Below are 25,434 nucleotides of genomic sequence, written 5' to 3' on the forward strand. Positions count from 1 at the left end.
GAAAAAAATGAAAGCAAGAACATGTGTGCTTCCCCTGGGTATGACCAAAATAAAACTGCTGCTTCAGTCCTGCAATTGAGGGTAGGAGGTGGGAAATAGGCTGCTGCAGTGGGAACAGGGAAATACAGCTCCAGCACCATGGAGGCATCCAGTGCACTCAGAGATGTGCTTGGCAGCAGGCTCAGTTTCCAAGCTTGGCTCTCCTATGAGTTTTGACATTGGCCAGCCCCACTTGGACAAGTACTCAGCAGCAGCATAGATCTGCAAAAGAAGTATGCCGTATCTATAGTAGATTAATGCTTGCATTAAGATGCCTCGCACCCTCATCTAACGCCATTTGAAGATGCTGTTGAAGATTTTGTGCCAGACCCTTTGTCAGCCCTCGGGTGGCAGCTCAATGCCGGTGCAAGGGCAGCACAGGCAGCAGCGGGTCCTTCAGCGGCTGCTCACTATGCATCCTGCTGCAGCAGCATCCGGCATGGGACGAGGTGTGCAGCTGCACTCGGCCATGGGAGGCACTGTCCTGGTCCTGCCAAGGCCTGCACAGGCAGACTTTTTACTGAATCTAAGCAAGCATGACTGGAAAAATTGTTCTATGAGGCCCACCCTGTTTTTAATGAATTCAATTTAATACAGGCAGGAGTATGACTCCTGCTGACTTAAAAATAGGCTTGTAAGTCCTTTGAAGCTTTTTTTGCCTAGAACCTTTTTCAGCAGGAGAAAAGCTTTATATTCTGTGAAAGTCATTGGACCCTGCTGGACAAAATGGCAAACCCTCACATTAGGATAGTTCAAAAGTAATGCTGCTATGACCATAACAAATGAGACAGCAGGGGAAGAAAATGGATAACAGTTCAGAAAGAATGTGAAAGGAAGGCAAATAGGAATGAAAAGGGAACTAAGACTTTCGCTGGCTAAAACAGGTTTCAAACATGGACATGAGTTATAAACATATAAAAATATTTTTATAGATCAGAATGGAGAACACGAGCTCCGCTGTCCATCTTGAAAAAGAGCAGCAGCACTAGTGCAGGTATTGTCCACTATTCAACACCAGCAAATGTGCTCACCAGTAACCATTTGGCAGAAATAAAGTAAGAGGAGGTCACCCTTGCAGCCCACAGACACACAGGAAAGGTTTCCTGCCTTGAAAATAACCACCTTGACTTTGGTTCAACATTTCTTCAGGAACTCTGAAGTCTCCCATTTTGTTTCACTGACCTCTGCTAAGTGAAAACTCAAATTGGAAATGCTGTACATCAGAAAATAAAATCATTTTCTCATGGTCCTGTGGGGGGAAAAAAAAAAAAAATCACAGATATATTTCACTTTATTTATTTGTTCTTCATTTTGATAGGACATCTCAATCACACTTTCTAATTAGATCTTACAAGATCTTTCACCTGCACTGGGAAAAAATAACAAAAAAATGGTCATGCATGAGATATTGAATGCATTCACATCAAGTATGTTGTACTTTCAGGTTTTGAACATCATAAATAAGAGAACATTAAAATAGCTGGGGTTTTTTAACAACATCATTGTTACAGATCATAGCAGCTTAAAAAGTTTAACACAGGTTAATCTACTTCTAATATTTTCATTTGAAAAGGTTTTTAATAAAATTTGGTAAAAGATTAAAAAATATAGAGGCCCAAACACAACAAAATAATGCTGTAAAGATAAAGCATTTCTTTTTAGTTTGGGGAGATTTAAACCCACAATGGCCTTTATGCTTTGGGTAGGGATGCAATTTTGGCATTACTTAGATGAAGGTTGGGAAATTCAACTTATTTGTTACTTTTAAGCATCATGAAACATCTTTAAACAGGTTTGGGCTTTCAGAAACGCTGGACACCCATCCTTTTAGAGGTCCTAAGCTAGGGAGACAAAACCTCCATTTATTCCTGTAAATATTGGCTAAAATACTAGGGACCTGCTAATAATTCTCAGATCTATCAAAGCAGGACACAAATGACTATAGGTTCTGTTATTTGAGTTTGGTTGTTTTTTTATGTAAAAGCTTACATTCGAATGCTTTGATGGCCATCAGGAACAAGACAGTCTTGCAATGGGCAGATAAAGGCTAATTTTAGGAGGGAAAACAAAGCTATCTACAAAAAGCAGACTAATGATTAATTATTAATGAGTATTAATGATTAATGAGTATGATTCATTAATCATACTCACTGATGTAATGAAGATAAGTAGACATACTTATTGAGTATCTTCTTTTAGAAGACTGACTTTTTACTATGCACAGGTGAAATATTGCTACAAATACTTGGTCTGATCCTACAATGTGCAAAGTGCCCTAAACCGCTTTGTGAAATAACCAAGGAATCAAGGTTCTAGGTGCACACGAGGAAGCACTTCAGGAGACATAAGGACTAAACACATGAATAAATTGAGGTGTTGGAACATGCATTAATCCTAATCTCTTGCTATCAGGCATCAGCTCTCTGTAAGCGTGCCTGCCAGCCTCAGCTGAGCTCTCGTCTGAGTTAGTGCTCAGTTTCTTGGAGCTTGCAGCAGCTCAGCTGAAAACAACTTTGAACTTTCAATTTCAGGCACAGAGACTTGTGCAAAGGAGAACAAAGCAAAGTAGGAGTAAAGCTGCATTTGGACTGACACTTACTTCAAGGTTTATACTGAATTTTAATCAAGTGTCTTGTGCAGTTATATACTAAAAGGTCTTTTTACAGCTGAAACTGAGACCTTTTTTTGGATGTTATAGGATCCATCACATATCTTTGCAGCTATCACATATTTAAACCATATAACTGCAAGATAAAAGTAGTCAAGATATTCTGATGGAACTAGTTAATACTGTGACAGCGCATCCGAGTTGTACTGCGATCCTGGATGGCATGTCAAGCTGGTGATGATATAGTAAACACATTCAGTCCAGTTATATACTTGCTACCATTTCTTGTGCCAAGTCTTTAATGTGCTTCAGTGCATGAAGGAACTTTACAACTGACTCTATGAATATACATATATATTCCAGCTTTCCATTTCATTTCAGTTAAAAAAATAAACCAGCAGCAATTATATTATAGCTTCATAGCAGATATTTATAACTTAGCTATAAACAAATGCTGATCTAAAGCTTTGCAGACAGCTCGCAGGCAAACTTAATTATTACAGAATTTATAAGCATATGAACCACTTTTTTTTCCAGTACTACATTTACTACTATCTTTTAAGGACAGCAGGTAAATATAAATTACATCTTTTCTGGGTTTACTCTTTAAATGGGAAAGCCAGGAAGAAGCTTGTTGAAACAAAGTGTAACTACATATTTTTTGATCTTTAAATCATGGTCTAAAGGCAAGTAAATGGAGCTGTCTCTATACAGGGGAAAAGGACAGATCAGTAATTTGTCTTTCGAATGGACTTGGTTGCTGCCTGGTTTAAGTGTAAATTAAATCTACTGAAATTGTGTTTCTGGAGGAAAGAAGGAAAAAGGGTTTAAATCCAGAAAAAAAGTTTGAATTCTTCTGCAGTATCAATTGGATATCTTGACCACAATTTATTCTGATTCAGATTGTCACTTGGCTGCTCTATTTGCACTGAGTCTTTGTAATGAGTTAAACGGAAGAAGAATCTAGGCCACTGTTTAAAAAAGCTTTGCCTTGACATCTCCATGTGGACCTATGCTCAGAAATGAGTTTCAGCCCGCATGACTGAGCCTACATCTCTTTTTTCTTAATACATACAGACACATTAACAACCTGATATTTCTAGGAAGCAATGATTCAGCAAAGCCATTCTCATTTAATTTAAACACCAGTGAAAGTGGACTGTTCTGTGTATATTTTAAATGACAGAAGGCAGTTGGATCTACCAGTACCTTGGGGGTGGTGGTGGTTTGTTTTTGGGTTTTTTTTAATGAACTTTTCCGAATCCTGCCATAAGAAACGCTTTGATGAAATTGCTTTTGTTATGATCTCCTGACAGGCAAGAAGCCTCATCCTATGGTACTCTGATAGGAGACAGGGCGGAGATGGTGTAACTCAAGGCCTTGCAGTACCACCTGTCTTGGGGCAGGCTGCTCTGAGACAGCTATCAGAGAAAAACGGAAAGTCAAAAGCTACGGGAGCAGTTCAGTGCCTGCCAGTCACCGTCACATCCATGTGCTTCACCAACGCCTGTGAATTCAGCTTCACAGCTCCTTTGTGAGGTATGAAATTACTACTCCTCCTCTTGCAGAAGAACAAAGCGGGGCATAAAGAGATTAAGTTGTTCTCCTGGGGTCTCACAGGAAGTCTGTGGTAAAGCTGAGGATGAATTTAATCTGTTAGCTTAGTCATGGAGCAGCTATTCTCTTCTCTTTTCCTAGAAACACTGGGCTTTTTGACACAACCTTCATTTCTGCAAGCAGCAAGCATCCTTGACAATATACACTGTAATATGTGGTTTCACTGTCCTGCCTCTCTGAATTTTACAGACTGGCTCAAACTGTAGAGACTTGTGCACAATAGTGAGATCATCTCACCTAGTGTTTTGGGTCAGTCTGCGAGACAAAGTTTAGCTGCAGAGCTCAGATTTAAATCTTCCCTATAGATAAGAGCCCACTTCTATTTGCTTGCTTCCCTCCTTCAAGGAAGCATGAAATATAATAAACACTATGAGCACAAAAGAAAAGTCAATGAACAAAAACTTCTACTATTAATTACAAACATTAGTGCAAACCACACAGCAGATTATTTTTAGTAAGCACAGTATTTCTGTAAGGAGGTCATACAGCTGAGTCTTCAAACACAGATGAAGTCACATTCTTTAGCCAAAGAAGTAGTCAGCTTTGAAGCTCACTCACATAAGCAATCTGGGCTCTGCTGATAGGGTATTTTATCGTACGCCGTATTGTATGCATATTTGTATGTATGCTATAATACTTTTCTGAAAAATATATTAGTCCTGTGCTTTTATAAAATATAAATAACTAAAAAGCAATAAAGACCAAATTCCAAAGCTGAATTGCATGTTTGGCTAAAAGACTTGTCTAGCATCATCTTAACTGCCCAGAAGAGCTTTTTTAAAAAAATTTAAACTAGCCATTTGTCTATGTGCCTAAAAGCCAACACCTAAATCCCTGCTTGACATTCAGATGCATGGCTCTGCTGTCAAAGGTGAGGTTTGTTCTTTCTTTGACACCAGATGCTCAACACTGTTGAAATTAGCTCCCACTTATACATATTCAGATGTAGATGTAGGTGTTTGGCTTTACCTCACATCATTTGTAAACTGGCGCCTTTGTGCCTAATTAAGGGTGAAAGCTGGAAAGTTGCAGCCAGTTAAGAATGCTACAGGAATGCTGATCTCCCTGCTCAACATTTGTTTATGTTTGGCAATAGTCATCTGAAAGACAGTGAAAAAAATCCAAGTTTGAAAAAGTATTTCTCAAAATACTTTGCTGGGTAAGGCCAACTGAGCTAGCAAATGCTGTAGTTAGTGGTCTGTACCCCCAGCAGCTGCAGCTGAAAGGATGGAGCCAGAATTTGGGAAAGTGCACTTATTAATAGTTTGCTCTTTTGCAGGGACACGGGAGTTGTGCACCCTGTGTCTTCTAGAGAAATGCTCTCTTCAGAGATTTTCATCCAGCCATTTTATATAGCTGTTCCTGGTCTGAATGCCTGCAGAGAAATCAGTAGGCCAAATGGTGAATATCATACAGCCATGAAAGCAGTCATCGAAGTGATCAAGTGTGACTTCCACGCCAGCATTCTCTAAGCGCTTGGCGTACATCACCCCATCATCTCGCAGGACATCATTCTCACAGGTCAGGATGTAAGTCTTTGGCTGCAGCTGCAGAGTTTCATTGTCTGCAAGGAGTGGGGCTGCTCGTACATCAAGCAGTGCTGGTATCTCCTGGATGATTTCAGCCTTGCCAGTGGTTTGTATTACAGGCTTGTAGTTCTTTTTGAATGATGAAGGCAACAGAGACGTCCAGTTCAGGTGTCCTCTGAAGGAGAAAGCTTGGCTAACGTCAAGAGCAGTGTGGTTGTTAATCAGCAGTGAGTGAGCCAAGTCATAGTTACCATTGAAATAATCTATCCAATAGTTGATCATGACATAACGAGGAAGAACAGGCATATTCATGTTCTGCTGGTAAGAAGGTGTATTGAAGTCAAATGCCTGAAGGACTGGATAAATTAAAGCCTGCAGTTTCGGTCTGATGGCCAAATGCTCATCTTTGCTAACCTGTGGGAAAAATACAGAATAGAATTGGGATTATAAAGAAAATAAAAATTACAGTATCGATCTAGAACTTCATACAAGCAACAATTCATTTGTCAACTTTTAGGCTGAATTCTGCTGTTATGCATATAATGTTGCTCTTCTTCCTGAAATACTAGCAGCCTGATCCTTTTCTTCTCTTGTAAGGATGGTCATTCAGGCAGACCCAGTATCCTGTCTCCAACAGAAATCAGTGGCAAAAGTTTATTGAAGGGTATAAGAAATGAAAAAACCCCATAAAGTGGCATTTTTCTAACACAGTGTCCAGTTTAACAATTGGCAACTGAAAGACTTCCTGAATCAAGGGAACTATGAATTTATCTAATTGGGTTTTTTTCAGTGTATTTACCTGATTTTTTTCAGCATATGCAAGTTGTTGGCATCCGCAGTTTTCTCTAGCAAAGGCTCACCATGTGCAGAAGCACCTCTTTGTATTTGTCTTGAACCTGCCTGCCATCTGCATTTGATTTGAGCCTACCAATTATACATTTGGTGCCCCTCAATTCTTCTACTAGAAGATCAGCAAACACTTGTTTTGCTTCATCTTCTACACAAGATACACAGTTCTCTATCATACCTCACTTTGTTTAAAAAGAATTATGCATCAGGAGAACAAATTAGGAACGCTTTTTCCAAAACATGGTACTATTATGCTTATCAGTCCTCAATATCAAAACTTTTAGTGTAATTGTTTCTTATTAATTTTTTCACCCTAATTCATTATTACAGGGTTGTCATGATAATTAGTTGCCTGGACATGGTACTGCTTTCTTATCACCAGTGGTTATGGCAATCTGAAAAAAGCTAATAATAACGCTTCACTCAACCATGAAAAGTATTATTGCTCACCCCAGGCTGCCTTTAAAATCTTTACTAGATTAAATTCAGATTACATTTAAACTGCAGATACACAAAAGAAATTTCTTTAAAATTGCGAAATGCTACAGGAAGACAATTTAACAGCAGAAGTAAGCTTCATTCATTGTATTTTTTGGTCCTTCATTTGTATTTGAACAAAATAAAAACATATTTTCAGAGACAAGCACCTAAAAACAGGAAGCTAAATTGATAAACTACAGATGTACCTAGTTACCTGCTTAGAAAAATAAAGAATTCACCAGCAAAAAGGGTAAAGAAAGTAATTTAGCTACTTGCTCTTAAAATCTGGCCGATAGCAAGTCATCACTGTAGTATGATATTGCAAGCTATGTGATTCATATTGTGATGGACTCATTTTTCTTCCGTAAAGTGACTAGATGCTGGCTTTCTACCATTCTGTCTTAAGGCTTGGCACATCACCTTAAAGAATCTGTCTACCTATATGCATCACTGAATTAGGGGTTGTCGTAGTGTAATATAAAACAGACACTGGAACTTACCTGCTGACAGACAGCAGCTGCCAAATTTCCTCCTGCACTATCTCCAGAAATTGCAATTCGCCTTGGGTCAACTGAATACTCAGCTAAGACATCAGGCTGCAAAAAATGCTTAGTAGCACGAAGAGCATCATAGAATTGCTCGGGGAAGCACACCTCTGGCACCAGTCGGTATCTAGAAAAGAAAAGAGGTGAGAGACACTTATTACCCTCAATGTACTTCTCTTTCAGGATTAATAGGCAGTATCAGATATTCCTTAATGGCAAATAACTATTTAATTAGGGTAAAAACTATGGGAAAAATATGCATGTGTAATACTTATGTAAGGCTTAATCTTACAATTAATGTTCTAATTCTGAAAGAGTAGTATGAACCTACTAGATGTGAATAATCCCAAGATAGTATAAAGCTGTGCAGCACTTTCCTAGGATTTCCCAATAGAGGATTTAATCATACATTATAAAAATGAATGAATATTTAAATCACCCTTGGCAAGGGAGTCATTACGATCAGCCTGGTATTGATCCACGTCCCCACCTTAACTGGTAACATGGAGGGTAAGTCACATACACTCAACAGATTCTGCTGAGACAAACACCTAAACAGTTCTGTTTCCTGAATTTTTTTACCTACATTCAGGAGAGAATGAACCTTGCTATACCTCTGTGCCATGAAACAAAAAATAACCAAGAAGTGAGGCAATACTAATTTGCTCCAATGCCACATATTCAATAATTCCTCTACTTTATCAAAGAGAGGAGCAGAAATATACCCATGGCACAGGTGGAGAGACTAAGGCACAAAGAGAGCAGTCTGCCCACAAAGAGCCAGTAGCCAAGTCCCATTCATGACATTTTCTCAGTTTCTAAATTCTAGTGCAGGAGAAGTCTGTTCATATTTTCTGAATAATTTGTCATGTAAGAGTTGTTACTAGGCCTTATGGTACAAAGCATGCCTTCTGCTTGTAGCTTCTCAAACAACAGATTTTACATATTCCCAGTAGAGCTGAGCGAAATGAGCAAAACAAAATTCAGTTTTCTGATTCAAAACATTTTCTTTAGAATATAAGCTAAAAAAAGCTTCATATCAGAATAAATTTTAAACTTGGGTTGCAAGTTTCAAACTCCAAATCTGACCTGCTTTCAGAAAGCGATCTATTTACTGCATATATAGGAGTATGACTGTCCTTTGGGAACTCTTCGCAAAACTGCGTATTCGACTGTGTATAGATCATAAAAGCAAGACATGCAATTAAACCAGTGAGAAATCTAATTAGACTTCACTGATTGAGTACAAACGCCTGGACTGAAGGATATAATCGCTAAGTAGAAGAGATAAACAATAACTCAGAGAAACAGGTAGAATTAAACCACCATCAATTAGAAAAGGAATGAAAAGGATTTTTTCAATACTGTGATCGCTGCTTGTCTGCAATAACCAACAGCTGCTTTTTTAAGTTTTCATTGTTTCTACTAAGAAACTATTAAAAAAAAAAAAAAGTGGTCCTTTAAAGTATGCTATAATAAGTATTAAATGAGTAACATCAACTCCATATAATTAAGTTGCAATTAGATCACAGAGCTTGGTATGTAATCAACTGCAGGTGGGAAATTTGAGTAGTTGTATCAAGTGATTGGGTTTGCAAAAGAAAATATTGAAGTTGACAGTAAGGATGGGAAAAGTACCAATCACGTTGGAGTCATCAAGGTAATGTATTTAGCTAGTTAAGAGATTTGTTTACCTTGGAATTGTTCATCGTGTCAAAAAAGCAGCCCTGCTTCTCTGTTGTCTGGCACCCTGGCAGTCCTCTGCTCTCGAGTGGAGTACAAGGCTTAAGTGAGATGACTGAACAGTGGGAGATGGAGAGAGCAGCAGGAAACTGCCAGACTCCACAGTGTGTTCTGGTTAATGAGCAGGGGTAAAATGATATGATATTTTTTATGTTGCAGATCCTTGCTTAATATGTTTTAGAAACTGTGCTTTATAGACAGACTTGAGATGGACTTAATATATTTATTTTAATATAATATATAAAAGCATTATTTTAAATGTATATTAAAAATATATCTTGTAGGAGTGGCAACTGAGGATCACAAAAGTCCCTCTTGCCACAAAAGGAGGCATAGTGATGTGGTTCAGCCTTTCTTCAGGTATATATCACGTCCAGATGTGTTCGGGTTTTTTGATTGCTTTTAAAGTTCAAAAGTATTTACAGAATCATAACTTGACACTTGAGTGATCTCAAGTTTCATCTCCCTAAATGTAGATACAATTGCAATATGCACTAACATTTGCGTTTTCGTATTTGTCCAAATGAATTCAGTGCTACTTTATTTTCCCACATTTCTGCCTTCTAAAACAACCTCTGACATAATTAGAAACCCAAATGAATTTCTGATACCATTCCAATTTGTTTTAATTTTAAAAGGATAAAAATATCAGACTGGTATAGACAATTATTGACGAAGTTAAAGCCCTATACACAAACCAGTAACAAGGGAAAAGCCGAAGGAACTGTATTATATATTTCTAATACCTTAAAATTACTTGATCACTTTTAGATTACTCACTCAACTGAGACGACAACAGCATTGAGAGACTCAGCCATAATTCTGCAGAGATTGTTATAAAGGCTTGTTCCTGGAATGAAAGGACACAGTGTTAGGGACATACAAGTCCATTTGTGTCAATAGATGGAAAGCCGTACGTAAGCCTTCTCAGAAAATATAAAGACATCATACAAATATAAGTAAATGAGCAAGTAAATGAGATCAGCTTGCAATAGATAAAGTGCCAAATACATACTGTAGCAGAAGGAACATAATTCACACCTTGAGAAGTCCTGCAGTCTAATGCTTGCTTTCTCATCTCTTTCTTGGTTACTTGGGGGATGTCATTCCACCCACCTATCACAATTCTCTCATTTGGGCAAAATTTAAGGTACCTTGTGGCTTGGGGGCATTAGCATCCAAGACAGTTATCACTGTATGAATCACCGCCTGTTGTTCATTTTATTATACCATGCATTGCTTTGATTCAAATGAGTTGCCCTATTAATGTTAACTGAACTACTCATTTAAGGGAGGATTAATAACAGCTCTCCTATTTATCAGTGGACTGATTCTCTTTAATTTTATTCCTTTCCAGTTACTTAATCGTTAGTTCCCGGTAATATAAAATATACTAAGACACTAAATATTTTCTAAAGTAGCTAGTCTTAGAATTTAATATTTAGTTGTAATATTTGTGCCATTAACTTCTGCACCTTGGACTCGAGGATAGCATCTGACATAGTTGAATTACAGTAATCCAAACTAAGCATGGTAATTTAATATAAACTTTTTGCACAAGTCATATGCAAACTGTTACTGTTACAGGGCACTAATAAACCTCCCTTAGTCAGGCCTAAGAAAACCCATCTCAAAGCACAACTCCTCTGCAGGAAGAGTTGCAAAATTTTTAACTGCTGTAGGTGGGGGTGGTGAGGCACTGGCACAGGGTGCCCAGAGAAGCTGTGGCTGCCCCATCCCTGGAAGTGTTTGAGACCAGGTTGGACGGGGCTTTGGGCAACCTGGTCTAGTGAATGATGTCCCTGCTCATTGCAGGGGGGTTGGACTAGATGACCTTTGAAGGTCCCTTCCAACCCGAACTATTCCATGACTCTATAGGACTATAGGACAAAGAGACTGGGATTTCCCAAGGCACGTGAAGAACAGATTTTAAAGTTATTTAAGGACCTAAATCTCACTTAAATCACGGTCTAAGTGACTCATACATGCATAGTCCAAATGCAATCAATACAGTATTTGTTTTGGAACATTTCAGAAAAACTCCTTACTGTTCTATAGATGAAGCCATAGAATGCTTCAGGGCTGTACGGGCTTCATGATGTCAAGGAAGCAATGGGGAAGGAAAAGGGGGAAGACTCCTCTGGGCTCTGGATCTTGGAGCAGCCATGAGAACTGCAAACCCTTTCTCCTCGTGTTCAATGTGGAAGGATCAGTGATTAGCTTATTGTTGTCTATAGCTATACCTTAGTTTCTCTGATCGTGTTTATGGTTTCCAAGTTAACTGGAGTAAACAGCATTAATTACTCATGTAATTTCTGCTAGTGGTGGTAGAGGTCCCTTAAGGGAGGGGGCCAGGCCATGACCAGATCTGATCTCTACCTGTTTCTCCACCACATTGGCTCTTGTCGGTGATCAGCAACATGTATTCCCAAGTATGCGTACTTAAGAGCCAAACATTAGCAATGCTGTTACACGCACTGTTGTTCAGCTCACTCTTCTGATAATTATTCTGCGAAAATGGGGCAAAACCCTTACGCGCAGTCACTGGATCCTGATCCCCAAGGACTGACTTTTGTACATGACCACAGAAAACAGGGGACTGGCCCAAACAGCCCATTCAGGCATCCCAAGAATTTAAACAATAACCTCTTTTGTCCTCTCAGGATATAACAAAGTTAACCTTTTTGTCCTTTTACAGCTCATGCGCAGATAAGATAGGCATTTTTGCTGTGTGTTCACAGTATGTTCTCCCCTCTCTCCTTAGACCTGATCTACCAGAGCGGAGACAGTTACTACTGAATTCAGGTACATCTTAGCAAAATTGTCGTCCCTGGCAGGAAAAACAGCTTTTGGCTTCTCCTGCCAGGAGAAAACCAGACCAGAATCCTATTAATTACTGGCAGACACATACTTGCACTTGCCAAGGCCCAGCCCCCTCCGTGGATGTAAACAACACTGCGCTTGAGCCTTTCATCTCGCTTTGCAGGGGGTTCAAAAACTCTGACTTCCACACCATCAAAAACAGCATCCGTGATGTTAATGTCTTCGGAGGAGACAGACTTCAGCTTGTCAAAGGTACAAATCAAGTAATTCAGAACTATCAAGTGATGGCTGAGTCTCAGATAGTGAATTAGGTGGCACTAGGGGGAGGAAAAAGAAGAAAAAAAGAAAATTCCTGTTACTTCAAAGCACATCATACAATACTGCATTGATGTTTAATGCAACTGTCTTCAAAGGGCAGGTCCTATATGAAAATGAATATGGATTCTTAGAATATTCACTGGAAAACAAATTATTATCAAAGACCTCTAATGCTTTTAACACTGTATTAAGAGAAAACCCTGTTCATAAAATAAATCAAACCATGACTACTATGTGGCTCAAGACAACTGAGAATGAGCTCTCAGATCCTTGCCCTTGAAAGATACCCTGAAAGGAAATGAACCTCACCAGCATGGTCCATTTTGGGACTTGTGAAGCTCCTCAGACCAGCGCCAGCAGAGGGCAATACCACACAGGCAAAGCTTTTGTGGTGGTAACATATAAAAAATGCAAAGTACTTCTCTTGTTCCACCCCAAAGCGTTAAGTCTTTCCACTTCCCAATTAAGAAAGTTCTCAAGGATCGCAAAGAAATTTGAAAACAGGGATGGTCTTAAAGGAATATAACAGTCATTTATTGCCTTGTCCTGTATTTACCTGCTGAATTAGGACGGATCTGAAACACTATCCAAGAACCACATCAAGACAGTGACATAGTGATTTCCCTCCCTCCCCCCAACCCCAGAGACTAAAGCGTGCTACATTTTTGTAGGGGTAAAACACTACGAAAATGAACAATGATCTGATCTTTCTGTCTCCTTATTGTAGGAGGAGAGAGATTTTATCCTCTTTGGCTACCCAGGATTTTAATTTTAGTGTTTATTTTTTAAACTTTGCCCTGAATAGATTAAAAACCTGTTTCTCTCAGCAAACAGTACCGGAATCCAAGGCACTTCTCCAACCTAAATGGTCACGACTTGCTCCCCACATATGACCTGCACACTATTTGTAGTGCATACTTGTTCCCATTCCCCACATGGTGCAGACGGGGTGGCAAAGAGTGAGCCAAAGGACTGCAGGGACTATGATGTCCAGACTGGCCATTAAAAAGCAAAAGTAGTGGGGGTCTTTTCCCTTTTTCAAAGTTCATCTCTGTCCTAGTGATGAAGGCTAGAAATCAGATAATCATCTAAGCCTTTTGTACAACTTTCTAAGGCAAGGGAGTCGGGAGGTAAAATGAATACATATACCTAATGTACACCTGTAGGACCACCACTACCAAGGAAAACTGTCAAGTGTGACCTTTTATTTTATATACTGGTACCAAATACTAGGAATAAGAGTTATACTGTTAGGTGTCATGAGGCTTGTCCACACAAGACTCCTGTACTGGTTTAATTCTGCTACTACCACTAGTGCAGTGCAGACCTGCTAGTATGAATTAAAGATGCTGACACCTGAGAGAGCTGGATCACCCAGTACCGGTCTAACTGCATTCACATTGTGAAGAACCAGTAGCTGCCATAATTTAACCTGTACAAAAACTATGCAGAAGTCAAGTCTGGTTCCTCATGGCAGATGTGATATTGCAAATAAGAGTTTCAGTCTCTTTCTGGTTTCTACTATCTGTTCTCAAGGACAGCTGTTTCATTTCCCTGATGAATTTCTTGCCTGTACTTCTGCAGTACTGTTTTTGCAGCCACTTGCAGTGCCAAGTTTCAGCTTCTCTTCCAGGAGTGCCTGCTCACAGTAAAGGAAGGGCTAACAGAGGAAAAACACAGACCTCTGGAAGAAAAGCAAGTTTTGAAGCATTCAGCAGCATCCATGCCAAAGAAGATCTGTCTCCTCAGGTCTACAAGCCTACTAAGGAGCCTACTCCTTACATGTAACTTTTAAATCTGTTATCATTAGTTTTAATGTAAAAAAAAAAAAATAAAATTAGTTTTTAGGTGGGTGCTATATAGAAAAGACCCGGCACAACCCCACTTCCACTGCAGATTGCTGTAGAAAAAAGACAAGCTTTAATATTTCCCCCCCTGCTCTCCAGTCTATGCCAAGTACAATGGGCTGTTATGCAAGTGGGGAGAGGAATCCAGTTCCAAAACAAGAATTTACAAAAACTACTTTCTTTTCTTGCTTTAGGTTGTGGTAATGTCACCCTGCTGAGACAGTTTGGTGGGAATCCAAATTTTAAAATGTTTACTGCTTTTTGGATGGAATATCATTTTATCCTGCAAGGCTTTTCTCTGGGAGGAGAAACACAAAGTATCCACTCGACAGGAAAAAATTGTGAATTCACAAGGCTGTTAGTATCTCTAAATTTCAGAACATGTTTTTCTCCCACTGTTACTTAAAAATTCCCACAGGAAAACCCAGTTTGAGTTTGAAATCTGAAGAGCAATACATCTATTAATAACTTGGCACACAGTTTGTGTTGCCACTGATGCAATCAGCTGAAGACCTGACCCTCCCTCCCTGTGCCACATGGAGATTCCCAGGGAAGGTAACCACAGCAATTTTAGAAGTGCTGCCAGGGAAAACAACATTTTGTAGATTTTTTTTTAGCCCGACTGTGCTGCAATAGATGTCCCATTTTGGTTTTCTCCCACTTTAGTTCACATTCTTTGTAGACGAGATTACCACATATTCCCTTGAATCAGAAATGTTTTATTTTCAAAGTTAGTTAGTGTTGTTCACCAAGAAGTGTTTTGCTCTGTTTTTTAAACTGCAGTGCACCGTGGCCATTGACAGGTTATCACATGCTTTCATGCCTATTTTTTTCCTATAATAGACCACTCTTTCCAAGAATCCAAAAACCTGGAATAGATACTTTCTAGAGCTAGGCACAAAAGCAACTACCCTGATTTTTTGTTTTGTTTTGTTTTGGTTTTGGTTTTGTTTTGCCAGGCATAGGTGTGGTTTTTCGCCAAGCATGTACCAGACAGATTCTTTGTAAGAGTATCTATCTAATCAGCCTATTTGGATGTCATTTATAAGGCATCAGGATTGCCTTTTTTGCTGGCAATGAGCTAGTCTTGTCCAAAGTTCAAGTTTTGTTACAAACAAAATTCTTTTTTTCTCTATAAATAAATATTTAAAATAGATATATAGTATCTTATCACTCTGCAATATAACTCTTGGCTGAAGAAGATGCATTTCACTATGAGGGTGACTATCATCTTCACTGTGGGAGTGGTGAGGCACTGGCACAGGTTGCCCAGAGAAGCTGTGGCTGCCCCATCCCTGGAAGTGTTCAAGGCCAGGTTGGAGGGGGCTTGGAGCAACCTGGTGGAAGGTGTGCCTGCCCATGGCAGGAGGGTTAGAACCCTCTTCCAGGACTACATTGCCACCCAAAGGGCAGACCTGCCCACTCTGTTCACTCTGCTTCCCTGGCACCTTTCTTGTGGTGGCACTAACAAACACAAAGCCTTAGAGCATGCCCTTGCTGCACCAGCTCAATGTGAACCCAGCAAAAACAGAGAAACAATATTAAACTTCAGCCAGGTCACCACCTTACTGATAACCCAAGGCAGGAAAGAGGGAGCGGGGAAAAGGATGGGACCGGGCCTTCTGACAGCAGTCCAAGGTTGGATTGCTTTGAATCCATGATAAAACTGTACCTGGTCATGTCATGTGAGCAGTAATTGGTTTGATCTTTGCTGGTATTTGTGATTTTTACCATCCTTCCTGTGACAACATGCCGGACTGTTGCAGGCTACCAAATATAGCACTTAAATATATTTGGGAATTATGTGTGTGTATGCATGTGGAAGAGAAGAAATAGTGACATTCTCTGGTGAAAATGGAGAGAAGACAGTGCTGTAATAATATAAGCTAGTGAAAAGCGAGAGAAACCAAAAGGACAAGGGGGAAATTAAGAGACTACAGAGAAAAAAGTAAAGGCAAACTCACAGAAAAGAGGAGATAGTATAAAGATGAAACCACTGTGGGCAATTAGCCCAGAACTGCTGTGCCAGCCACAGGCACATCACTCACTCTAGGTCACAGCCGCAAGTTTTCCCAGGTAACAACTGGTTTTATGCATCTGTCTGAATAAACACTTCTGATTTCTGAATGGGTAACTTCTGGGGAAATGTGGGCAGTGAACTTCACAGCATTATGGGCTGGACTGCCTAATGGGCTGACACACACAGAGAGCTCAGGTGCTGGGAAATGAGGCAGAGCTGGATGGATGAGCACAAGGACCCCCGGAGAAGAAGGCTGGACAGGCTGGTGGGGCAGATGTGAGTATGTTGCTGGTGTTTGAGCCAGTTCAGCAAAGAACACCTTGGACATAGTACAGTAGCCCTACTGACAAACTATTGCTCATTTCCCATTGCAGCTTTCCATCTTGGGGCTGTTGGCTCCCTGTGATCCATAGCTGCCTTGGCAGCAGTGTAATTTACACTCACACTGTAATGCTTCCCAGCTCTCCAACAAGTCAGGCAAAGCAATCACTACAGCTCCAACCTCCTCCTGTTTTACCAGGACATCCCCATAAAGGGGTTTTCAGGTAGGGACAACCCAGGGAACCCCTAGAGACTAAACTGTTCAAGACTGCCACTTTCTTTCTGGTGTATTCTTTGGAGAGGGGTGCGAGATACTTAAATATTTAACTCATGTAGGAGAACGTTTTCAATAAATGGAGAAAAGAGTCAGGGTTGTTGATAAAAAGCAGACAAAATACTGCTCTAGACAGCCAACGTTACTTCATCTTTACTCACCAGTATCAGTCCCTAAACTGTTAGGATTCTTCTATTGGCTCCTCAGCTGGTAATTTCATGAAGAAGCGCAAAGGCTCACTGCTATGATGCTTACCTCCCTCATGGACTTGTATTCCATATTAGTCATGTGTTCCATATTACAAAAAAAAAAAAAAATCCCTTGAGGTTTTTCTGTTGCTAATGTCTAACCCCTAACAGTACTTGGCACATTGGGATTCTTTGTCCTTGTATGACTTCCATAGCTGACACTGTCTCGCCTCGTATCTCTGACCTTTGGCCGTGAAATTATTGCAACAGGTCACATTCAGACAGCACATAACGGCAGCAAGCCTCTAAAGCCAAACTGAAAGCATCAGCTGCTTCCTCTACTGCTTTTGCAGCTGGTCAGGCCCAAGGTCCTGCACTGAGCTTTCAGACTTCATCGAGATCAGGAATTAAGCAAACAGCTAAGGCTCCTTTTTCACATAACACTACTAGGGTCTAAGCCAAATCTCACTCACAACTCAAATGAGTAATGATGCTAGAACTGGGCGACTGAACTAAGACTAAACTTCCTAGCTTAACAGATGCAGACACTACCATCAGTTCTGGAATCACTTTGCAAAATGCATTCCAAAATGCCAACTACAATATCTGTAGTCAATAACAGAGATTAGTGAAAAATAAACAGGATCATTTCCCCACTTAGCTGTGTGCAGAACATTGTTTTTTGTGCATTTCAGGCAGTTTATCCTGTTTAAAGGTGGATGTCTATTTTATTTTACAGAACTATTTCTTAATGCAGGTGAATTATTGCCCACTAAAGAATACATGGTTTTAACACTGCTATATAAAGACAGTCCTCAAAGACAAGTGCTCTTAGTTTGATGAATTTCCTTTAGAACTGAAAACAAGACCACTATTTTACAGTTTATTAATTAGAAGCAGAAACTAGATTGCATTTTAATGTAAGGTTTTGTGCATATACCTATTCACCCATGATGATCTGCTTTTATACTAGATAGAGACAAAAGTTATCTGTTACTGCAAAGAGGATTTCCAGTGTGGTTCATTTTCTGCTCAGGTGCTGCTGCCCTGAGACCCACTTGCCACAACTAACAACTTTGTTTACTGTAAACCAAGTCCAAGGTTTCTTGCATGCAAAAATATCAACAATTTACTTGGCTGGCTACAACTTGGATTTACATCTGTCCAGAAGTCACATACTCTGGAACATATGGGTAGAGAAATGTTAAAATGTCGGAGCAAACTAATTACTGTTTTCTGTAATCCTGAATGTTGATGTCCCATGCCCTAGTTTTTATTCTGACAGCGAGTGGTGGAGAAGCATGAAGGAGTGGCTGATGAGGACAAATATGAGGATAGTTTTCTCCCCTGTATGGTTGCCTACCTTCTTCCATATATGTCTGCCTGATGGCCTCCATGCCAACCAATCTGTCCTTCCAAACCTCTGCTAACAGCTGTCCCAGTTAAAAAAATCCCTTCTTCCTTGCTATGCACCAAAATAGCAAGTATCATGACAGTGGGTGTTCAGAAATAACCTTTTTCAAAGGGCTTATTAAATAAACATATGCTGTTCTCTTTACTGCAATAAGGGAGAGAGGTTAGAGGAAGAAATGAAAAATGGCTGTATCAATCCTGCTGTTAACATCAGAATTATGAAATGTTGCTTTAAACACTTTTTGACAGACACCAAGTAAAACAAGTAATTATGGTTTAATCTATGGCTCAATCCCATTTTATGCGGTTGTCCAAATTTCAGTGAAGCCAAGTCTAACATACCTGTATAAATATGTACATACGAGGCTTTTAATTTCTGATCTAAAATGGTGTTATATCACAGTTTTCTGTTAAAGTGTTACCATGTCCCATTTTGAGGCATGTAAGATGGTCAAATTGCTCTCATTCTCAGTTAAGCACTTTCACATCAATTCATTAATATTATTAAAGTCTAAGTTTCTCTGTTTTCAGACTGGGGCAGCACATGACATTAAAGAGGGCACAGGAACAAGGCCCTGAAAACCCACTCAGTTTCCATCTCCCCCATGGGAATTTCTGAGATTGGGCACTCCATCTCCTCCTATCTCTGTCCCCTGAGTTTAAGATTTGGATAACAATATTGGTCCCCTTCTGCAGTATATTTTCAAACCTACTTAAAGAAACTGCCCTATAAGCATTATGCATTTTTTTAACCATGTGATTATACTTGAACATTTGTTGAAGTGTGTCATGCTGAGCCAGGACACTGAGTCACTCCCAAGCTTGTAAAAAACATTGGTAGCTGACTGGGATGAAACTCTATATGGAAATGCAAAACCCTTATCATTAGTATGCTGAAAGCCAGTGACAGCCTTATTATGTTTTATGAGTAGTGATTATTAGTGTACTGAGAAAACAAACACATTATGTCTATCCAAGAAATTGTCATGCTTAATTGTCAGTTTTCACAATTCTATTTCAAAATAAGCATAAGACAATCAGTTGTATTTGAAGCACATCATGGAGTTTGTTTTGTGCTCTTGGAAAAAAAGGATTACAGTACGTTTCAGAGATTTTAAAAACAGAAACGTACTTCTGCCTGCTATCAAACCTACAAAGGAAAGTAATAAATAGCAAGCTGAAAATACATTCAGAAGTGGGTGAAAGATCAGTGGTCACATTTAGAGAAATGTTAAACCATTTGATCTTGCAATAGCTGTAGATGAAGAAAGAAGAAGCTGAGCTCTGCTAAAGGACATACACTTTAATTTCTGTACACAGATAAAAGCTGTCTAATAAAGTAAATACTCAAGCTTAACTTTTACAACCTTAGCTGCAGTTCACACAGTTCCTTCTTAATGGCAGTCATTTATTGCTGACTTTGTGCTGTCCTTCAGTGCTGGAAAGGCTTTTCAACACTTGGAAAGCACGTTCTCTGTCTCTCTGGAAGTGAATGTCCCAAGGCTTACCTGTTGTGTGATTCATGGCACTGCTGATGCCTCACTTCTGTTATGCTTCTCTGTGTAAAACTCACTTGTTCCTTCCTTTGGTTTGTAAGCTACATTACAGGAACTGTTACTTGTTTGGTACTATAGAAGTATGTATTTCTTAGGCCAGATATGTAAACAACTAAGAAATTGCCACTTTCCCCTAACAGAAACTTCCCCACCCCAGAATGCCGGGACAGATGTGGGCACCTCAGCCCTGCCTGCCAGCTTGCTCCAGCTGTCACCCATCAGGCTTTGTCCTGCCAGCTCCTCTTGGGATTATGACCTCTAGAATATCCCAAAAGAGATACCAGCCTCCGAGCTAGAGGCACCTGAATTCATCTGATGATGCCAACGTATCACATAAACAAACTGAATGTGTACATAAGCCAATGGCAATATACCTAGTCAGTCATATGATTCTTCTAAAGATAGGTCTCCTTCAGCTAGAGGTTATGGCCTTGATTCAGGTATTCCTGGCTGAGCTGTGACAATACGCTTTACAGGCAGCATGCTTTGGGGTCATCATGCCTCTTTTGTCCATACTTATTAATGGATTTGGTCAAGCTGAGCGCTTGCTGTTCAGTTAGTTGAATTAAAAACATGGAGCAAGTGAAAGTCAAGCCATAGATTTTGCTGATGAATGAAGCTGTTGTAGGCCATGTCTGCGTAATTTTCATAGCAGACATATGGGAAGGTATGCAAGCAAACAGGTTTTATCCTGTACAAGCAAACAGGTTTTATCCTGTACATGCAAACAGGTTTAATTATTTCATCCTAGAGATAATGCTTTGATTCAGTGGTACATTTGGACCACGAGAAGATGCTCCACTTGCTCAGATGAGCAGTCTATCTAGTCCTGGGCTCCGTCTCCAACACTGGCAACCAGAGAAGCTATTGAGGCTGAATATACAAGTCTGGATAATGTGTGGTCCACTCTCCACATGCTTCCTAGCATCCAAATTATTGTATTAGGAACATAGAAGGTACATTCCCATCTAACTCTTTTGGTATCCATTTATGGGCCCTCTGTCCATTAACTCAATCTTTTTTGAATATGCTGATGTTCTCATCCACTCAGAGTACTGTGTTTTGTACATTTCATAACAAATTTAGTAAACTGAACTGCTAGTAGGAAATTCAAACAAACAAACCAACCAACCAAACCAAACAAAAAAACAAACAAAAAAAATTTTTCATGTACATAGTTCCTTACATCAGGCCTGACCATGCCTGATCAGTCCTTGTAAGAGGTCAGACCATCCTAGAAAGAATAAAGTTCACAGCTAAAGCCATTATTAGAAAGTTTGTGATCTCTGCTCTGTTTCATGTTACCAGAAACACACTGGCAGAAAACAAGGGAGACCCCATGAAGTGGCAGCTGCCTTGTGACAAAAATCAAGCATTCAGAGAGTTGTGTTTAGTAATAAGATTCCAGATCAAGGCAGTTTAATATCTGAAAGAGCTTCCCTGTTCGAGGGAACAGGGAAGAGCTTCCTCACAGTAAAGAATTTCTTCCTAATATCTAATCTAAATCTATCCTCTTTTAAGCCTAAAGCCATTCCCCCTTGTCCTATCCCCACATGCCCTTGTAAGTATTCCCTCTGCAGCTTTCTTGTAGACCCTCTTTAGGTACTGGAAAGCTGCTCTGATGTCTTCCCGGCGCCTTCTCTGCTCCAGGCAATGCACACGCTTGATGTTCTAACCAAGGCGAAACCAAGAGCGGCGTAGGGCGACCCTCCCCTGAGCTGCCCGTTGCCTCCAGCTCGGCAGATCGAGCAATAATACATCGACAACGATTCCATGCGGTAACACCGGGTACAGCGCCGACCCGCCCCGGCTCCCGCCCGCCACGGATGCCACCGATGCTGACGGCTCCCCCGTCGGCTTCAACCTCAAGGCGCTGCCCACCGCACGGCTCTCCGGCCGGGGCCCTGCCCGCCGCGCCGCAGAGGACGCCGCTCCGGCTCTCCGGTGCCCGAGGCGTGCTCCGTCCGGGCGGACATCGCAAACCACGGGCGCGGCCGCCGCTTCCAACCACCTCCGGCACTGGGGCGAGAACCGAGGCCGCTGGATGGGGGGTGGGAGGGAGAGAGTGAGGGATATGTCTGTCCTTCTCTCCGGAGCCACGACCGGGGCCGATGCAGCTCTTACCGTCTGCTGCACTACCCGAAAGGTGGCATCCAGCAGCATCAGCTTCCAGGGGTCCGACACGGTGCCGGGCAGCGGCAGGTACACGTAGTAGGCAGAGAGGGCGGCCACCGCCGCCAGCAGCACCCAGGCGGCCCGCATCGCGACCGCGACCCACGCCACCAGCGCCTCCGCCGCGGTGCGCGGGGCCGCCTCGCCGCGGCTCCCCGCGGGGCGCGCACCGCCCCGGGGCCGGCCTCCCCCGGAGGAAGTCCCGGCGCTTCCGTCCCCGCCGGCTGTGTGCCAGCTCCGGCCGGCGGCGGCCTGGCTCGCGTCTCGCCTGCCCGCCCGCCAGAGAGGCCGCTCCGCGCAGATGGCTGCGCCGCTCGGTGGGGCACTGGGCAGCCGCCGCCCCTGAGGCAGGCGCCGGGCGGCCCGTGGTTCACACGGCTGCCGGACCCTGCCCCCGTGTGGCCGGGGTCGCTCGGGGAAAGAGGCTAGGCCTGGCCTTGCCGGGCTGGCTTCGCCCTGCCGGTCCACACGAGGCTGCCCTGGCCTTGGGCTGACTGGGCTCCTCCTCCAGCGTGTGCGCAACTAGCCCGACCCATGAGCAAAATCCCCACCAGTTCCCATATTCAGGGTTGTAACACCAGAAGATGTGCAATGGCAGCTCCTCGCCAACAGAGAACGGGAACATCAGTGTCTGGGCAGCGTTTGCCCTTCTGCACTGAGCCTAGAGGCCACGAAGGTGGGATGAAAGCAGTAACAGGGATCAAGTCAACCTGGGAGAATTCCAGATCCAATGTGTTAACAAGAGGAACTCAAGGACACTCTTATTTTAGCTGAAGAAACCATAGTTCCCCATTTAAGACATCACAAAACAATTCCAGAAAGGGGATTTTTGTAACGTTATTCTGGACTGGGAATTTATTTTTTATTTTTCTACCCTGGGTCAGTAACAGATTTTGGTTTAACATGGGAATATTTCTTGTACCTAAGACAAGAAAATTTTCTAAATAGGTATTTTTCATCACCAACATACAGGAAATAAAAACGCTATAGAGTTCAGCCTTGACACAAATGACTACTTCATGCTTAGTCACAGTCCTATCTTCAACAAATAAAATACTTAAATAGTCAGGTTCACATGCATTATGAATCTAATGTGGAAAAAATAATGAACAATATGATTTTAACAATAACATTGCTTTTAGAAGTGAATTCATAATACTAAAAAGTCACATAGAAATGTAAATAGAGTCCTGGAAAGGACAAGTTTTCTTTAAAAACTGACATGAAAAGGTAATAAAAGAAAAACATGTTTCTAAGAAGTAAAAGGTCAGTTTTTAAGCCAGCTTTACGAGAACTGAAGTAAAACCTCACTGATTCTAAAGGTCACAGTAGAAAGTTTCTGGAATTTGTGAGGAAATAAGACTCTCATGCATCTTTACCCTGTTTTCATAACAGCGGCAGCAGATGGAGTTTTTGTAATTTTCAGCCAGTTTTGGGCAGACTACGGTTGTGAAAGGGCTGCTTGGAAACAAGCTTTTTCAAGAAAGCTGCACATTATGAGATTCCTGAGGTCTCCAGCTTTTTCTACCGAGTCGCCCATTTCTGTACCATTTTGTGCTCACATGTTCTCTGTTACCTTGTACCCTGGTCCCCTGCACCCTTTGCTTGGCAAACTCCCATTTTCTTGCTTTCCCAAGCCCACATCCCTGAGTGTAATAATTTGTACCTGTCTCTTCCACCAAAAATCATTGTTCCCAGAACTCCAGCAAAACTGGGGCTTGTCCCACTCCTCTCTCATCTACTTATCTCTTTGAAATAGAGATAAAAAGGCTGAATGGAATTTTTCTAAGGTTTCTCATGCTCCTACTAACCCCCATGCTTGATCTCCCCACTTCATCAAATTTTGAAAGCTGCCACTCTGGCTAAACTGAATCAATAGCTCTTTGAGGACTTTGTTTGTTTGGGTTTTTTTGGTTTGTGGGGTTTTTTTTTGTTTGTTTGTTTTTTTGTTTTTTTGGTTTTTGGGGTGGTGGTGGTGTTTCCTAGGCAGTTATAAAGAAGTCGGTTGAAAAAATAAAACACTGGTGGTCTGAGAAAAATAAATTAAACCCCAAAATGCAAGATATCAAGGGGACAAGCAGTCCATCTACGTAAACACACAGCCTGAAGCCATTAGCAGTTGCCGGACAGCCACCTTCCAGAAACAACGCAGGGCAACGAGTCTCCTTCAGGCCTGTTGAGGTTCCATCAGCTCTTCTGATGTGGCCTCATTGTCTTTCTTCCACAAAGTGTGAGATACCTGCTCCCACAGAGTGGATGCGACAGGGTTCATGTAATGATTTAATCTCCTGGAACTTTCTCCCTGTGGGAGTTACTGTGAGACGAAACTATTTAACTATTAAATGAATGTTACACTCCTGGGTTACTGGTGTCTAGGTAACTGAAAGGAGCAGTGAGTTTCAACTGCACGTTACATTTTACACAATAGAAGCCAATAGGTGTTTCTATTTCAGAGCCTTTTATACAAAAAGCACTTTGATTTTTAAACGTCAGACATATAAACAATAGTAATTATTTTTGTCATCACTCTTGATCTAAACTTTAGTGAGAATCAACAGCTTTAAACTGACAGAAGGGAGATTTAGATTAGATGTTAGGAAGAAGTTCTTCCCTGCAGTGGTGCTGAGGTGCTGGCACAGGTTGCCCAGAGAAGCTGTGGCTGCCCCATCCCTGGAAGTGTTCAAGGCCAGGTTGGAGGGGGCTTGGAGCAACCTGGTCTAGTGGAAGGTGTCCCTGCTCATTGCAGGGGGGCTAGAACTAGATGGTCTTTAAGGTCCCTTCCAACCCAAACCATTCCATGATTCTATGATAAATGCACTTGGTTTGAAAAAATCTTAGCTACTTTTCTTAAGTGATTACTACCTAAAATTTGTCTAAGTTCTGTCAGTCCGAGGAAGGATAGCTTACAATGGTTCATCAGAATACCCTAGTTGCTTCATGAGATTGTAATTCTGATTTTCAAGTGTATTTAAGAAATGGCTAATGCCCAAGTCACTCTTCATATACATAGTGAGCCTGTGTTTGCTGAATGTTTAGGTATCACTATGTTCTTTTTAAACCTTCAACTGAGAAATGATGCATGTATCAGCTGT

At 41.2% G+C, this 25,434-nt stretch overlaps 1 protein-coding gene across 1 annotated transcript; it reads right to left on the minus strand.

The window, feature by feature from the left end:
- Window positions 1-1,312: 1,312 nt before the first annotated feature.
- NCEH1 (neutral cholesterol ester hydrolase 1) lies at window positions 1,313-22,851 on the minus strand. Its single transcript, XM_030495369.1, has 5 exons — window positions 22,295-22,851; window positions 12,322-12,550; window positions 10,191-10,260; window positions 7,623-7,794; window positions 1,313-6,207 (listed from the first exon to the last, which is right to left on the minus strand). The coding sequence occupies exons 1-5, from the start codon at window positions 22,430-22,432 to the stop codon at window positions 5,590-5,592; spliced, it is 1,227 nt and encodes a 408-aa protein (XP_030351229.1). The 5' UTR covers window positions 22,433-22,851; the 3' UTR covers window positions 1,313-5,589.
- Between the last annotated feature and the right edge of the window lie 2,583 nt (window positions 22,852-25,434).

This window comes from Strigops habroptila, chromosome 8 (assembly GCF_004027225.2).
Source record: "Strigops habroptila isolate Jane chromosome 8, bStrHab1.2.pri, whole genome shotgun sequence".
In the NCBI taxonomy this organism is placed as follows: domain Eukaryota; kingdom Metazoa; phylum Chordata; class Aves; order Psittaciformes; family Psittacidae; genus Strigops; species Strigops habroptila.

Coding starts and splice junctions, on each gene's coding strand:
- NCEH1 (XM_030495369.1), bottom strand. CDS start 22,432: ATGCGGGCCGCCTGGGTGCTGCTGGCGGCGGTGGCCGCCCTCTCTGCC. Junction 12,551..22,294: donor TTCGGGTAGTGCAGCAGACG/GTAAGAGCTGCA, acceptor TCCTCCCCCTAG/TGCCACCTAATTCACTATCT. Junction 10,261..12,321: donor CTGGGCCTTGGCAAGTGCAA/GTATGTGTCTGC, acceptor CTTTCATTCCAG/GAACAAGCCTTTATAACAAT.